The sequence below is a fragment of the Barbus barbus genome (assembly GCF_936440315.1).
Source record: "Barbus barbus genome assembly, chromosome: 38".
Classification (NCBI taxonomy): domain Eukaryota; kingdom Metazoa; phylum Chordata; class Actinopteri; order Cypriniformes; family Cyprinidae; genus Barbus; species Barbus barbus.
In genome coordinates this window covers 6,299,709-6,317,443 of record NC_136716.1, presented here as the reverse complement: position 1 = coordinate 6,317,443, position 17,735 = coordinate 6,299,709, and the positions used below count along the sequence as shown (strand labels likewise).

General features: G+C 38.0%; 1 protein-coding gene across 2 annotated transcripts; it reads right to left on the bottom strand.

Moving 5' to 3' along the window:
- Window positions 1-1,714: 1,714 nt before the first annotated feature.
- On the bottom strand, window positions 1,715-17,510 carry LOC306857517 (uncharacterized protein). Of its 2 annotated transcripts, XM_079397496.1 has the most exons (16): window positions 17,173-17,510; window positions 16,585-16,693; window positions 15,571-15,652; window positions 15,344-15,459; window positions 15,161-15,233; window positions 14,693-14,762; window positions 13,825-14,562; window positions 7,948-8,180; window positions 7,327-7,858; window positions 7,103-7,224; window positions 6,785-6,959; window positions 6,576-6,698; window positions 5,490-6,481; window positions 5,189-5,249; window positions 2,719-5,094; window positions 1,715-2,281 (listed from the first exon to the last, which is right to left on the bottom strand). In XM_079397496.1, exons 2-16 carry the CDS (start codon window positions 16,671-16,673, stop codon window positions 2,190-2,192), a joined length of 5,874 nt encoding a protein of 1,957 aa, XP_079253622.1. In that variant the 5' UTR covers window positions 16,674-16,693; window positions 17,173-17,510; the 3' UTR covers window positions 1,715-2,189. The 2 variants fall into 2 exon arrangements, with proteins under 2 accessions (XP_079253622.1, XP_079253623.1); XM_079397497.1 differs by lacking the exons at window positions 15,344-15,459; window positions 15,571-15,652; window positions 16,585-16,693 and having other exon boundaries at window positions 17,173-17,328.
- Window positions 17,511-17,735: the final 225 nt, after the last annotated feature.

The window sequence follows — 17,735 nt, the reverse complement described above, 5'->3', positions numbered from 1 at the left end:
AACAAGTACAAAGAACACAATATAAAACATGATTTCTGAGATCATTTATGCTGTTGTAGTGTTCATTACCATGATTTATATAACATACCATGGTAATTTAACTGCTGTAAATGTAGTGGATATACACCACTAACAGTTTTTCATGTAAGAGGTGTGCCCCGACCCCAGTAGAAAATCCCAGTAGAGCAGCATTTTTTCAAATACTCAGACCAGCCCATCTGGCACCAGCAACCATTCCACGTTCAAAGTCACTTAAATCCCCTTTCTTCCCCATTCTGATGCTCGGTTTGAACTTCAGCAAGTCATTTTCACCACATCTAGATGCCTAGCTGCTGCCATGTGATTGGCTGATTAGCAATTTGTGTAACCAAGCAATTGAACAGGTGTACCTAATAAAGTGGCCAGAGAGTGTATAACAAATGGTCTCAACATCTTTAAGTGATAGACAGGGATGCAAACACATCATGGGTGAAAAAGGTGACAAAGACCCGCAACCCCACCCCACCACACACACACACACACAAAAAACTTAACACGTATACAATATTTAAAAGCCTTATTTTTAACTTCACAGTTGTGCAGTAAAATTCACTTTAAAAACTCACTTTTCATTCATGGAGATGACGAAACAATGTGCCAAAAAACCTTATGGAAAACAAAAAGGAAACTTTTGAGAATTACATGAAATTACCATTATATCCAGCAGATGACCACTCAATAGCTCAGCTGCCATTTCCACTCCCTAGTTTTCAGGTCTTGATTTTGAATTTATTATAAAATGGTGATTATATCAAGTATAATTAAATAATAATGCATTAAATATTAAGTATTTTTAGATTTTAAAAACTAAATTTTTTAAACATTGCCTTAAAAAGGACACATCATTTAACACTCCTTAAAAGGAGTGTTTTAACTGTAGAAGCTGCTAAATATATTCAGCCAACAGACTGGTTGCTGTTGTAGTTTTGTTACTCTGAATTTACTCTGCATCACTTAATGCACAGGTCTATTTTTGACATCGGTTTGTCAGATAGATAGTTCCACCCAGGGCAGTTATCACTGTCAATCATAGCAGTGACGGACGGAACAATCGCAAACAATTACTCACGTAATTCTTACACTCGCATTTGTCAATCTTGAAACCGTATACGTGGACGCTCGGTCCACTTAGACAAAACTTTTCTTCAAATTGTCAGTGGATTATGTAGTGATTCTAGAGAAACCGCAAAGCTCATAGTGCAACTGACCGAGTTTATGGGAAAAATACTAATCAATTTCTTATTTACACTGTATGTGTACGTTTTGTCTCTCTCGGAGTATATTAGGTAAATCTGCAAGTGTCTAGAACTCTGTAAACGAAAAAAAATTTGTTCTGATTAACCTACAGAAAACACCTCTGACTGGCCATTGCTTTCAACAGAGATGCCTGTGATTGGCTACAATACACTGCAAAAACGTACATAAACTTGTGGTTTTGTAATTCGAAACCAGAGCGCGCACGCAAAAACACACGAGCATTTAGAAGTGGTTGACAAGCGGGTACAGATTTGAATTGGTAGTAATGATACTGTAAAAAGACCCCCCCATCCCCCAACCACACTTTCTCATTGGATCTACACAAATCTCGTAGGTGACCAATTTTGATCTCAAAAAGGTGAGTTTTCACCAAAAGGTGAGGAGTTTGCATCTATAGATAGAGAAACAAACAAAAACCCATGGTGACAAATCTTTTTAATGAAAACTTAAGCATGTCACATGTACACTACCTAATACAGCATATTACACACTCTTGGGCTTATTAAAAAATTGTGACCGATAAGCCTGGTTTTGCACCCCTCACTTTATTCTTTTAAAAAATAAAAATAAAAACATGAAGGAAGGGAATATAGAAGATGCATGTTTTTGAGCCAAGTTACAGTTCAAAAGTAGAAATTTTTCAACTTTAAACATTTTCTTGAAATAAAGTCTGCGTGTCTCAATGCCCCCATCCTCTAAGTTTAAAAGAACAAACATATCTGATAAGTGTACAGTTTTCCCCAAGATAAAAGCAGCTAAAATTAAACTGAAAAAAAAACAAATATATAGAAAAAGGCATAATGAAATATTACAAACATAAAACTAAACCTTTTTTTTTTTTTTAAGAGATTACAGAGAATAGATAATTAAGACCACTCTGTAAGATCAGTGCTTTACTTCCTCCTGGTGCGTCTAACAGGAGCTGCCTCTGTAGGGACGTCTACTTCCTCTACCTTTTTCACACTCCCTTTTCGAGTGGTGGTTCCTGTGGGAGCACAAAACATTACCATTATACTCTCAACAGGTGAATAGTACAGCACAGCATGAAAAACAAATGCAAAACAGAAAATCTAATAATTACCACACATTCATGTACATAAAACACAAGTCTAAACTGTTATAGAGCAAAGGCACTTATCAAGCCCAATAGCATTATTGGTTTAATCATCCCCAAACCATGTGAGCTCATGGCAGCAAAATATTTGGTACAATATTTGAAGGCTATAACCAGCAATACTGATGTGACAAATTCACTGAAAGATATGGCTACATCTGAAAAGAACCTTATCCTGAACAAACTACTTTAAAGTCCCAAGTTGCACAGGTTCAGGTTCACTGAACACCCACTTCTTACTAAACCCCAATGTAAAGTTCTTGAACCCTTCAGGAATACACTGAGGACAGCATTTACATTACGCTTACCTAAAACAGACTCTTGAGCCTTAGCAGGTGCTGGATCTGGTTCCTGGGCTGTCCTTTTCTGTCCTCTTGCAGCTCTATTACCAGTTTTCTTGGGAGTAGGCTCAGCCTTTTCTGGTTCAGCTTCAGATGTTTTCTCTTTGCTTGAGACTTCAGTGTTGTTGGCTACTCTGCCTCTTCTCTTTGGCAAAGGTTCCTTATTTACTGACTCATCCGTTACCTCAATCAACTCATTCCTTTTCCTTTTGAGGGGAGTTGATGTCTTGCCATCAGTGGGCTCTGATTTGGGCACGGAGGGAGCCACTGCCTTTCCTCTCAATGGCTTAACATTTACCTGAGCTGCTTCTTGAGAGTCTTCAACGGGAGGTTCTTTTTTCGCTCCCCTCCCTCTGCGGCCTCTGGGTGGCAGATCAGCTGATTGATTTGATTCTGTGGAGGTTGTCTCAGCTGGTAATATGCCTAATCTTTTGGATTTCTTCACATGTAGTTCTTTTACATCTGTAGAAGTTTCAATATCTTTACAGATGACCAAATCTGGGCTCCAGTAAACCGGTTTTGAGGATTTAATTTCATTAGCTTCCTCAGCTGTATCAGATTCTTTGATTGGGTTTTTAGGGATGTCCTTAGTTGAATCCTTCTGTTTTTTGCCACGTACTCTTTTCACTTTCTCCAGTGCAACAACCGTTGTATTCTCAACAGCAACAAATTGTGAATCTGCTTGTGTCATGGTATTTTCTTCTTTCTTTGATTCAGGTGCTTTTGCTGTTCTCCTGGTATGTTTAACAGGCTTAACTGGCTCTTCTGATGAAGTCACATCCTCCGTAACCTCAGACTCTGCCTTGGCAACTGCTTTACGTGCACGGCTAGACACCACAGTGACTGGTGGTGCAGCAGCACGGCGGCTTCTTTTGACAGAAACATCTGCCACCATTTCGGGTTCCTTTGCAATAACAGCCCTTTTTCGAACAGATTTCACAACAGGGGCCTCTGCTTGTTCAACCAGGCTGACAACGTTCTCTTCAGCCTCAACTGAAACGGTCACCTTTGACTGCTTTGTCTTCCTACTACCCCTCACATATTTTACCACAGTTTCAGGGTGTTCTTCAGTCACAGGTAAATGTGTGCTGGTATCTACAGCAGGTTGGTCAACAACCTCTTCATCTATTTGTGGTTTCTGCTGTTTGGCCTTTCTTCCTCTGCCAGATTTGACCACAGGTGTTTGAGGCTCCTCTTTATGGTCAACATCTGCCTCAGCTTTTGAAACAGTGACATCATCGTCATCCACGGGTTTGTCCTTGACAGTTTCTTTTTTACCTTTCCTTCCTCGCCCTGACTTTGCTACAGGTGTCACTACAACAGCATGAGTACTTGCAATTTCGCTTTCCAAAGCAGGTGTTGGCTCAGTTTTCAAGCATTCCTTCTTTGCTGGCCTTCCCCTCCTAGCTCTAGTTGCAGAGACAGTTTCAGTACCTAGTGAAGCCTGCAACTTGACATCCTCTGGTGCAACAGCATTTTCCTCACAAACAATTTCAGTAGTTGTCTTTTCAAGTTCTTCTGAAGGTTGGCTCTCTATTTTATCCATCTTCTTTCTCCTCCCAGATTTCACAACAGGGGCTTGGACCTGCTCTTCATTGGCATCAGTACACTGTGGGTCAACGGCATTTGCATCAACAGTGGGCACAACTGCAGCATCTTGTTTAGCTTTCCTTCCTTTCCTGGTTTTGGTAACGACAGGCAGGCTGTCTGTTATCTGAGTATTTATGGACTCTACAAGTACTTGGGAAGCCTCTGTATTCTTTGCCTCTTCTTCCACAAAGCTGTGCTTGGGAACTCTACTACGGGCTGATTTTCTGACTGGGCTGGCGGTCTTTTCCAGAACGTCAAGAAGTTTCTTGCCTCTCCTTCCCCTGGTAGGGCTAGCTGGAATTGGACTACTCATATTTTCCTCTTCAATTAATGACAACACAGCAGGTGCTTTGGCCATTTCATTTTTGGATTTCTGTGCTACTCTTCCTCGACTGCCATGCTGAATTTTCTTGCCAGGTGGAGACTTGATTAGCTCCTCTTGCTCAGCAGTGGATGAAGTTGGAGTAGCTTCAACTGTTGCGTTTGTATTATCAGATACGCATACAGTTTCTTCAGACTGCTCCTGGGTTTTCTCATCTGCCCCAGAGGAAAAGACATCAATAGCTTCAACTGAAACTGACTCTTCATTCTGGTCAGGGTGTTTTTCCTGGGGAATTACGGTCTCAATCTCTTGATCACTCCGATTAGATTCAACTGCTTTAGAGGTGCACTGGAGATCCACAGATTTTACAACTTCAGTCTCCATGGGTTCAACTGGACAGAAATTTTCTTTGTCACATTCCTCATCCAAACCTACAAGTCAAAACCATTTAATTTAGTAATCCAAGTAGTTAACCAAATTTTAGGACTAAGAACAACAAAATAGATGAGAACAAATGTGCGTTACCCAGATTTAACTCCCCTTCAATTGGCATGAATGCAGAGCCACTTTCCACTGGTTCTTGTATCTAAAAATTAAAAATACAAGGTTTAATTATATTTGAAGGAAATAAAAACAATTCCCAATTACTTTTAAAACAAAGAATGAAGTCAACCATTACAGAATGTTTAGTGCGTTAGTAAAGCATCTATCCAAAGAAGCTTTACATTTCTACAATGCAAGTAAGCAGTAAGACGAAACTCACATTGTCAGCTAAATTATCTACTGAGAAAACATGGTGTGAGTGTTTAATCGGGTAACCCATTACCTCAGTAGGCTCAGTCACTCTACTTTCTGTTGTCAGGGAAGAGCTATTCTCTGGTTCAAGTTCTTTAAGCCCAGTTGAATCCTGTGCCATTGCTTCTTTAAGTCGAGGGGTCTTCATCAGGTCACCGATTCCAAACTGACTGCTGACAGGATCTCCTTTTTGCTTGGGAGTCTGCTTCAAACCAGAGAAGTCCTCTACAGGTTCAACTTTCTCTTTGGGAGTCTGCATCAGCCTTTGTACACCCATTTGATCTTCAACTGGTTCTCCTTTGTGTTTAGGGGTCTTCATCAGTTGTTGAACACCAGTTAGGTCCTCTTCAACTTGATTTCTCTTCTGCTTAGGTGTCGAATCCCCTAACCGATTCGCCACCATAGCTCCCTTTATTTTTGGTGTTTTCATCAGTTCTTTCACATCAGTCAGGTCTTCATGTTGCTCAGCCTTTTCTATGGGTGTTCTCATAAGCCTCTGAAGACCAGCAGCACAGAGTACAGGACTGCTCTTCTCTCTTGGGGTTTGCATCACTCTTTTCACTCCAACCATGTCTTCCACTGGAGCTCCCCTGTATTTGGGAGTCCTTAGGAGTTCCTTAACGCCTTCTAGACTTTCATCCTGGGAAGGTTTACATTCTTTGGGGGTCTTGAGCAGCTTTCCTCGTAAGTCCTCAATTGGTTCGGCCTTCTGTTTGGGTGTCTTCATGAGTCGCTTGACTCCCGTGAGGCACAAGGATGGTGCTGCTTTCTGTTTTGGGGTTTTCACCACCGCTTCAGGGTCAGCCTCCTCTTCCGCCGTTTGTACATCAGAAGGGGTCTCCACATCTGGAATGATGTCTTGGCAACTTGCCTCATTTGAGTTGTCAGGGAGCTGAGAAAGACCTCCGTCTTCCAACAAACTACCATCCTGGTTGTCCAGAAGAAGTCGTGTCACTGCTTCATTGTTGTAGCAACCACGTTTGGCAGTGGAGACCACACTTAATGGTGACACCATCATTTCACCTGTGTGGGAAATGAAAAACAAAAGCATGAAATCACAGTTATATCAAATATAATACACTGTAGATCACTTGTGACACAAATCTGAAACAATTACCTGATTCTTCTGGTGTTTTCATCACTGAAATCTCATCCAGAGGAATCTCTGGACATCCATTATTCACAGGAACTCTATTCTTAGACCTGGTGTTGGCTGGTGTTTTGAAAATCTCTGCAACACCTAACATTACACAAAACATAGAATTTAAACTAACAATTTCATCAAACATTAATTGCATACATCGTGTTCTTCAACATTGAACAAACCTGTCAAATCCTCATCCATTTTCATGTCCTTCTTGAATAGTGCTATGTTTGGCACTATTTTAGGTGCAACACCAACAGACTGGTTCGTCCTCATATGGGCTTTACCCACAACAATGGTTACTGGAGAAGCTGCATGCCCAGTGCTGACATCATCTTTCAGCCTCCGTGCAGGTGTCTGTATAGGTAAGCAACAGTTAAATGCAATTTGTAATAGTCACAAATTAATGAGCCATTCATTGAATAAAAACGAACAGAAATTTGAACAATTAATCAGAACAAAAACCTTTATTTTGAGACTGATAATCTTTTGCATTTTACCTTGGGTTTTGGCACTGCAGTTTTCTTCACTATACTGCTCTTCAAAGTTTTTTTCTTTGCTGTAACTTCCGTTTGAGGTTTGGTCAGACCAAACTTCACAATATCAGCCCAAGAGTTCAACACTTAAAACAAAGAAAAAAAATAAATAAAAGTAGATTTAAACTGACGAAAGATTTTGTATTCTTAACAGGAAAGCACTGCCAGAACCAATTTAAATGTTTCACCTTTTAGATTAGCCCGTGATGCTCCACTGCGTCTTGAACGCATGACACCAAATGCACTTTTAACTGCACTTTTGGGTGTTTTTCTTGCAGAAGACTTCATGCTCTTCCTCCTTAAAGGTATCTTTGGTGTTACACATTTCTGGGGCCCGTCTTCTGCAATGGTTGACTGAGGTTCAGGTTTGTCCCCCTGGTCCTGGACAGGTGATGTAGTACTGATACGAGAGACTGAAAACCGCCCCTGCATCCTAGGTGCCTCAGTTAAAGACAAGTCACTCACAGCCTCAATAGCTGAAGTTGAAGCTCTCTTAGCAGATGCAGGTGTCCTGGGTGTAGCAGGAGTAGAGGATGGTGTAGCTGCCTTGTTTGATCCAGATGGTGACTTTTGAGGTTTAGGTGATGGAGTTTTAGCCTTTGTACTCGGTGACTTTTTGCCAGGTGACGGAGTCTTCGCTGGAGATGCTGTCTGTTTAGGTGAAGCTCTCTTTGGAGAACTTTTTTGAGCCCATGGAAAGGTTTTTGCAAGTCGAAGAGCCTAAAAAAATAAGGGGGAAAAACTGAATTAAAAGACTTCAGAAGTTTCAAAGATTTAAGGATCCTAAAAAAAGGTGCTTTGTGCATTACCATAAGACCAATGGTGGATGCTCGTCGTCTGAGAGATTGGGGATTTTGGGGAAGACCCAAACTGCGTCGTGGGGTAGCCCCACGGCGAAGAGGGGAATTTGGAGGCAGGCATCTATCAAATAGCTCTGGGCTTAACTGACCACCAAAGGACACTCGTTTTTTCTTTGATTTCGGAACGGTTACTTCATTGTGAGATTCACTACCGTCACTTAGCTCATTAACCAAAGTCTCATCTATAGGACAAAACAAAACGAAAGTATAATGAATGATTAAAATGGGCACATATATTTGCAACATTTTCCTAAATGACAAATGGTGGATTCAGAATGCAGACTTCTAATGTGTTACAAATTAGGGCTCTGCAATTAATTGCATGCGATTGTCATGTGCTGCATCTCAGTAAAGCCGGTTCTGTGATTAGTAGTAAATCTCCATCACGTGCTCTCAGATGGAGCGCCATTTCATACACAGAGCTGTTGTTCACCGAAAAGCTATGCAAAACCGCACTCATAAATCGTAGACGAATCGATATTACAATAATCGATATTGCATAGCTTGTCAGTGAACTAGGAATGGAACGATTACCGGTTTGATAAAATTCCCCACGGTTAGTATTAGCATTTCTGTTTAATTATCATTAAAACCGTATTAGATTACCTCGATATGAACAACTCACGATAAATAAATACTGTCCAGCATAACACAGTTTTAAGTAACAGTCTCAGGTGCGCACAGCACGCAGAGTAGTTTCGTTTTGAGTGACAACAGGGTGGAAAAGCTGGGACGTTTTAAAAGAGTACCAAGGGAATTATACAAATGAATATGAAATAATTATATTCGATAGAATTGTGTTTTCATTTTAGCTCCATGTAATACCTAAAGGAAGTGTTCTTAATCGCAATATTCCTTTGTCCATGGAGTTTACGGGAAACAGCTGTAATTCAGCTTTTCCATAAGCGCCACCTGCTGTCAGTGAGTGGATTTTAGGACCGACTGGTTAATGAAAAACAAGCTTATGTGGATTCTACACATTTAAACAATTCAGATAAGTTATCTAGAATTATTTACGGAGCAGATAAAATACATATCTTTTATTAATCAATTATCATTTTGACTTAACTTTTCTTTATTTAAAGGTTGAAATGTGAGGTTTAGGTTAAAGGTACCCATTAAGCACACTTCCATTTTTTGAGATCAGATTATAAAAAGAAAAAATGTATTATCTTACTTGATGGCTTAACCAATTGATTGTTTGTTACTATATACCTCCTATAATTTCAAGTCAATCAGATCATTGAGATAGGAGTCTCCATGTTTTCACACTGTCCGGCGGCCATTTTGAAAGCTGTCTAAAAACTTTCAACAAAAGGAGCCCCTTAAATGTGTGTTTTTTTTTAGATGTTTACACTTTTTTTAAATAACTTTCACTACTTATTGTAAAATTATGAGATTAATGCTCAGACTTTTGCACATTATAACCTGGAACTTGAATGTGGGAAATAATTACATTAGATCCAAAAGACAGTTTTATCAACACAGCGTAGATGCTACAGAACAGTTAGCTGACTAGCTGTAAAAGATTGTGTGCTACGCTAATATTACTTCACAGGCATTACTGGCTTGTACTTTTACATCCATAATATTATTAGGGCTGTCGTGATTCGATTTTAGTCGACTTTTTAAAATTCATCGACTTTACTTTGCTCGCGTTGACAAACCAGCAAAATACCGGAAGTGACGCATTTCACGGACGAGAATCCATAAAACACATTAGACTATTAAATGACATATTAAACCCATTTAAAAAAAAAATCATAATTAAGCATAATTGTGAATTCACAAACGCTATGATTTAATTAAATAATTATATGCGATGCAGTTCTAACACCGTATATGTGCTTTACTCATTTCCATGCGTGTAGGTTAAGTACATGCATCACACAATGGCTCCGTTCACAGTAGTTCCACAGAAACTGTTATCATTTACATGTGGAGCGTCTCAAACGCCATCTCTGCATGTTGTTGTGAGTTTGGGTTAATAACGTTTATCTGGGAACGCAACGTGCGCCATTTCATCAGATTGGTAAGGTAAATCATTTATAAATCTACAAAAACACAGGAGAATTCATTGCGATTTCAAAATAAAAGCTCAAATCCTCACTCTGAGTTTACACGTTTTGATGTCCACTAGGGTTGTGACGGTGAGGAAATTTTCCCACCAGTGAATCGACGTGTGACAACACTGGTAATATCCCCAGGTATATCATAACTAGTTACCTAGCTGGGGACTACTTTCAGGCACTGCGTAATATAATTGCACCTGCTGCACTCATGGTACGGCAGCAAAGTTCCTTGATTATTACGCCGGAATGGGAGTATAGTTCCTAGCCATATCGGCCTCGAAAATCGCTAATTTTAATTTTCCATCGGTCTTAGTACACAATGTAACTAAAGAAGAGTCAAGCTTTAAATAGGAAAAATTATTATTATTTTTGAGCGAGATGCTAAATGGTCTCATCCGATTCAATGATCTATGCTAGGGGTGTCGCGATATACCGGTATTGGCGATAACCGCAATATTTAAAATGAGCAGGATTCTTATGATAACACCACACGTAAATACCTCCAGGTGGCAGTATTGCACCTTAACCCTGATACCTGTCAAACAAGAAGAGGCAGCAGTCGCAGCTACTCCGATAAGAGCCGTGCTCAGAGTAAGTTGCCATTATTTTACTAGTCACTGAATGGGAAATGTTACATTAACCTGTTAACAGAGGTTTTCTGTGTTCATATATTTAAGTAAAGGGTGATTATTTTAATAAGTACCGCGTTCTCTTATTTTTGTATTTGCAATCAATACGGCCTGTGCATAGTAACACTATTTCTTTGTGCAAATCTATTAACAGTTACACGATTAAAACTGATCTTGAAAAACTGAACGACCACATTGCTACATTAAACTCTGTAAAATGTTAAGCCGGTTGCAGTGCCATGCACTTAATGCCTCATCTGCGGTCGTTCTAGATGCACATTAATTCTGAATTAGCAGTACTCTTACTGCATGACTTCAGTGGCACCGGTGCAACTATAGGTTAAAGAGCTTAAAATACGGGTACACAAGATAACAGGTTAAAGTATCAGTTTAGATGTTAATATGGCAACACTTTGCAATAAGGTTCATTAGTTAACATGAAATAAGAATGAACAATACTTCCACAGCATTTATTAATCTTAGTTCATGTTAATTTCAGCATTTACTAATGCATTATTAAAATCACAAGTTGTGTTTGTAAACATGAATGCACTGTGAACTAACAAACAATGAACGACTATTTTATTAACATTAACAAAGATTAATAAATGTATTGCTAGTTAATACATTAATGTTAACAAATGACATCTTATTGTAAAGTGTTACCATTAATATTTTTTCATTATACTGTTGAACTTGACAGTATTTTCTCTCGTTATTTCATAGGGAGCTCCAAAGACGACAGAGTCTTGTGCCCTACGTTTATCAGTATCCTTATTTTCGTTTGGTGAAAAAGAAAAACTCAAAGTAAAAAATTATTTTATAATTTTTTAAATATTTTTAAATATTTTTTTAAAAGTGGAGTGTTCCTTTAAGTGGATATTTTAATTAAATGGTGCTTGGTCAATATTAAAAAAGGATTATATCACGCAATAATGTGTAAAAACAATCGTCAGGCCATCGGCACTCCCTGCAGGCCTTTGTAATGCGTGGGTGAATATGGCGTCAGAACCCGGAAGAGTAATTCGCCGAGCGGGTTCCTTCGAGAATTTTCTATAGGGTTTTATAATGGGGTTTTTCAATTTATGAGTAAAATAAAGCCCGTGGTAAACATAACTTGACGATACTTTTACGTTTTGTTCTACAATGTAAACTGTACACACACACACACACACACACACACTCACAGCCTAAACATTCTTATCCAGTTATTTATTAAAAACATACTTTTTCAAAAATGAACATAACTGCTTCAAATTTTTTGTTTTGGGTATGGATGTTTGTAATTTATGTTGTAGAACAAAACGTAAAAGTATCAATTTGTGTTTAACACCGGCTTTATTTTACTCATAAATTGAAAAACCCCATTATAAAACCCAATAGGAAAATCTCGAAGGAACCCGCGGCAAATGTTCTTCACTTGCTGCTTGCCCTGTTGCACATTACTTTTGCTTTAAAAAAAAAGGATTTCATTTGGTTTAATAAAATATTCTTAAGTAAAATTGTTGATTTTTTTTTGTGGGGAATCAATCGTTTAGAATAATCGATTAATCAAATTAGTTGATAGATTAATTGAAATAAAAATAGTCGTTAGTGGCAGCTCTAAATATTATAAATTGACAGTTTATTGCTGGTCTGTGGTTTTACAGTGCTGTAATTTATAAACATGTCATATTTTAAGGTGAGCTTAAAGGGTACACTACTATGAAAATCACAGCTTCAGTGTGACATCAATAAGAAAAAGTATAATTTCATAAATAGCTAATAGTTTATAATATTAAAATAAGTATGAACGTAATACATTATCTAGACCAATTATTTGGCAAAATCCTGTCATTAATAAATATTACATGAAATTTATTAAATTGTTGCTGCTCCAATTAAGCTTAGTCTGCTCTTTAAGCTCTTCCACATTGAACGTCTATGTAAATACTTCATAAACAGACTTTAAATATTAACTGATGATTGTTACTTTAAGTTAATCGATTTTCTATGGATTCTGTCAACTCAAATCTACAGACTGGCTCTGATCTTTGGCAACTTCCATCAACTTTTCCAGACAGTAAATCTGTGGAAAATCGGGCAAAAATCGTGTAGTGGATTCCAGCCTTAAGAGACTATAGATAAGTTGACATCCATTTAAAAACAGGTTTCATAATGAGGCTAATTTCTATGATCAACCCCATGAATTAAATGTTTTAATGGTTTGTTTTATTTAATTTTTGACTGAGTTATTTAGCTGAACGTGGACTAGTATAGATGTTGCAATGTGCTTAGATGACACTTCATTATGAATATATAACTGATCGACTTAAATGCCTTGTTGCTTGATTTTTAGTGTTTGTTTTTTTATGATTGACTTTGTACCTTCAAAAAAAATATTTTTACAACTATTCTTTATACATTTCCCTTAAAATAAATAAGCTTTTTTTAAAAACACGATGTGAGCTTAATGGGAACAGGAATGGGCTTAAAGGGTACAAAAATGTGTCCATTAAGCACAGCCAGACTTATTGAATTTAATGATGATCATCTTAATTGAAATGCTTTTGTCATTTAAAATAAAATGAAATATTTGTGTGTGAGATTAATATTTTAACAATTTTTTTGTACTGAAACCAATATCTTGTGCACTAAAAATGTCTCAATGTAGATTTTGGGGAGCTTAATATGTACGTTTACCCTACCTTTTCAAAGCTTTATTTGAACATTTACATTAGATGTGAGAACATCCTATTAAACTGTTGTCAGTCAAGTTGTCATTTAAAATCCGAACATCATTAGTAATGTTATTGTTTTAGTGATTACGCAAACAAAAGTAATTTTTTTTGTTTGTTGATTTTTAAATAAAACGAAGTGATTTATGTGTCTGTATTTTTTGAACACCACGATAATACTGATAACCATGGTAATTTTGGTCACTATAATCGTGATAAGAAATTTTCATACCTACAGCGAACTACGTTCTGAGTATTAAATGCCGCTCCATCTGAAAGCACGTGATGGAAGTTTACTACTAATCACAGAACCGGCTTTACTGAGGAGATGCGCATGACAATCGCATGTGATTAATTGCAGACCCCTACTACAAATTCATTCATAAGGAGAAAAACAAGCCATCTCACCTTGCTTCTTGGAAGCTGACGTGGTAGCCTTAATTTCAGGCAGAACACCTTGCACTTGAAACCTTTTGCCAGCATTTGCTCTTGGAGATGTTCTTGGTGACATTTTCACTTCAGTATTTTTATCCTCAGAGCCTGGAGTCTGAGGCTGGACTGAAGGTTTTTGAGCAAGTCTCTGATTCTGTGATCCACCACTTCGCCTTCCTTTCGGGGATTTAGGAGTTTTCTCTTCGGGCTGTGGCTCGAAGTGAATCTGCTGGACTACCTCACCAGCACTAAACCTCTGAGGTGTTTTCAAGGGTGTTCTCTTCTTCTGGGAGACAGGAGTTATAATTTTCTCTGTTAATGAGGGGGTACTGGACCCTACAGATGGCATATCGTCAGTGGGTTTTTCTTCCACATTTGCATTCAATGAGCTCTGAGGGATAGCTGGTCCAGTCGTATCTTCAGAATTGGATTTCGAGGATCTTCGCTTCTTGGTAGATGGGTTTGGGACTGGTATCGGACTACTTTTAACATCTGCAACAAGAACTTTCTCGTGACCAAACTGAGGTCTTGCAAGAGGTGTTTTTGGTAGCTCAGACATCCATGGTGATTTTGCAACAAGGTCCTGTTTGACCATTTGGTACAGCTCACAAAAAGGTGACATACTGTCCTTTTTAAGTTTGCCTCCTTCTGGTTCAGTCTCAACAGTTTGTTCCACAGATGGTAGCACATTTGACCCATCTTTTAAACAAGTATCTGTAAATACAGTACACATGACAATCATTGATATGAAATAACTACTAGCCAATAAAACAATTATTATTATTCTACCAAGACTACTACAACAGAAACAGAGAATAAAGCCTCAAATCTCATGAACACGAACCAAACGAATGCTCTGACTTCCTCTTGTCCACAGGAACAGGTGTGCCTTTTTCCTGCTGCTCTTGCAAAGCCTTTAAGAAAAAAAAAAAAAAAAAACAATCAAAAAATACATATTGTTAAATCAATTAAGCACCACGTTTACTCCGCTAACACACTTTATTCCCTCATCCTTCACATCCGCTCATTTACATTTATGCATTTAGCAGACGCTTTTATCCAAAGCGACTTACATTGCATTCAAGTTACAGTTTTTACATTTTATCAGCTCTTGATACTTCCACGCTCACACTTCCACCCTCCGTTACTTCACAACCCCGCCCCTCTCACCGCGCACGCTCATCTTTGAACCAGCGCATACGCTAGCCTCATTTTTAACCTGGAAGAACCTTCTTCCAAGGGAACAGGGTAGGGAAGAAATAACATGTTAACACCCATCACCTGTCTTGTAAGACTCGCATAAAGCACACACCTGAACTGCTTTGCCTTTTCCAGGTGTGGACAGCGTCGTCTTCTTCGGTGTCTTAGGCGGTGGGTACTCAAACCTGACATTTTGACAAGAATAAGCCACATAAAACAAATTCTACCAAAAATCGACTGTCCAAGAAAGATTTTTTTCCAGCATTAAAATAATAGCAATAAACATCTGACTCACCTGAAAGAACGATCAATGATTGTGATGACATCACCATGCTTTAAACGTTCTGATTGATTAAGAACTTGTCCGTTAATACATGTGGGGTTCACAGAGCTCAAATTGGTCAAAATGAGCTTAAAAGAGACAAGTCAATAAATAATTAGCATGTCATGTGTTCATTTGTGGAAAGAAATGGTTTTTGAAAACAAGACATATTTAAACTTAGTTTAACACAATATAATTACCTCCTTGTTCTCATTCAGCTCAATTTTACAATGCTCTTTAGACACCTGTGGCAGCTGAATCCGAATATCACAGTCCAGCTTCCTAAAGCAGTAAAGAGTCCACATTAAAACTCCTATGCCCATTTGCCTTACTGGTAAATATGACACATGATATGTGGCATAAAACAACGGAACATGAATCGCACATTTATTGGGTCATTCTAGTTTCACTACACATTACTCAAATATACATCATTACTCACTCAAGTGTACATTAATAATTGGTTGTTCAAGATTTATTTTTTAAATTATACACATTAAAACATGCATAATGTCACAATTCATTCTTCACTCATATTAACATCAACAGAAAAAATTTTTAAACATTGTTTCAGGTTGGCTGAAAGTTGTGTTCTGTCGAAATAAGCATATGATTTAAAAAAAGTCAGTGTTTCTTTACGTGTTTGTTCAAGGTGTAGTTTCACTGATATGTCTTAACACTTTGTGTTTAATTTGCATTAAGCACAATATTGTTGTCGTTTCATTGATACCTGGTGCTACAAAATCGCCTTTTCGTCAAAAATATGCATAGAAAATGTGAAAAATATTTATAGTAAGTTCATTTTCTCATCCAGCCACCATTGACAAAAACTGAGACAACGCATAGGTTATTTTGCATAGCTATACATTTTAATAAACAGACGCATATAGGAGTTATACTCCGTCTCTGATTGGCTGGAGTGGTTGCCTGCGTCAAATTTAACAGTGAAAAGCCCGCCTGGCATCAAACGAGAAGAACAGCGCATGTCCCAAACATTACAGTTCTTTGTATCAATTGCAATTAAGATACTTGTAACCAAATGTTTAAGTTTAAGCAAGTGCACTTCAATTTTACTTGCAGTGGCTGTGTATGCGTTACAGTAAGTTAGTAGTCTTATATATTTTGTTTTCCAATGCACCTCACTGCATCTACTTGGCAGTATTTTAAGTAACTTAAAACCCTTAACAGCCATGATTATAAAGAGTGTTACTGACCTTCCGAACAGACAGGACGCTGTGAGGGGAAATTCAGTGCCATCTCCTCCATTTCTCTTGATCACCACGATCTTCCCAAGCAAAGGCATTTCAAAACAACTTAACTTACCTTGATTAACAAACACACAAAACACAAAAATTACAACCTCGTGACTGCTGTGAATCTTCATCGACGGAAATGCAATATTTTACCATAACATTTAATGGAAATCTTACTCGAATATCATCCTTGATGTTAAATATAATATACTATACAAAGAACAATGTATTAATATTGTGTATTAATGCATAATTTCAACAAATTTTGCGTTTTCATTCATAATTGAAGACACGAGATCAGCACATGGCCAAAGGTATTTAAAACACTACATATCAGGCAAAAAGCTCAGGAATAAAGCCACATTTACTAGTTTGAGTGACCGAGTGGACTCAAATACTGCCAACTATATTTGTGACCACACTAAATGAAAATAATGTTACCGATTTGTTTAGTTAATTGTAATTTACGCATCTGTCGATAGCACAGTGTGTCAATAATATTTGAGCAGTTCCTTTGTATCCTTGACATTAAAATAATCGAGGATTTACCTGAGGTTGCGTATATCAAAACGATAAAATATATTCCATCGATGTCAAACCCTAGCTTTTAAAACCAGCATTAAGATTACAGTCCCGGTCACTCCTGCCGTTACTAACTCAAACTACTACCTAACAGCACAGGCAGCGCGTGCTTCCGTCTTGACTGACGGCATATATCCCTCCGCAAAAATATTAAAACAACTACTAGTTATTTACTGAAATATCATATAATAGCCTATCGCATAATAAATGGAGCCAGGTAATCGGAGCCTTGTTCAAAGGTTAATTTAGCGTGTAATGCATTATATAAATGTAGAACTACTTTCTTTGTCAATCTGCGGAGGGATATAAGACGGATAACTTCCATTGTTTGAAAAACATTCAAAATTCCGCGCGAAGGCTTCTGATTGGCCAGTAGTAATACTTGCTACTTTTAATAGCCAATAGGATTTTGTGTTGACGTAACGCGACAGAAAAGGTGGCCAATTAAATCACGTTAAATGTGCAATCGCTCTTTTAAACAAGATACTATTCGGCGGAAGCAGTGAAGCACTGCTAGTGACGCTACACAA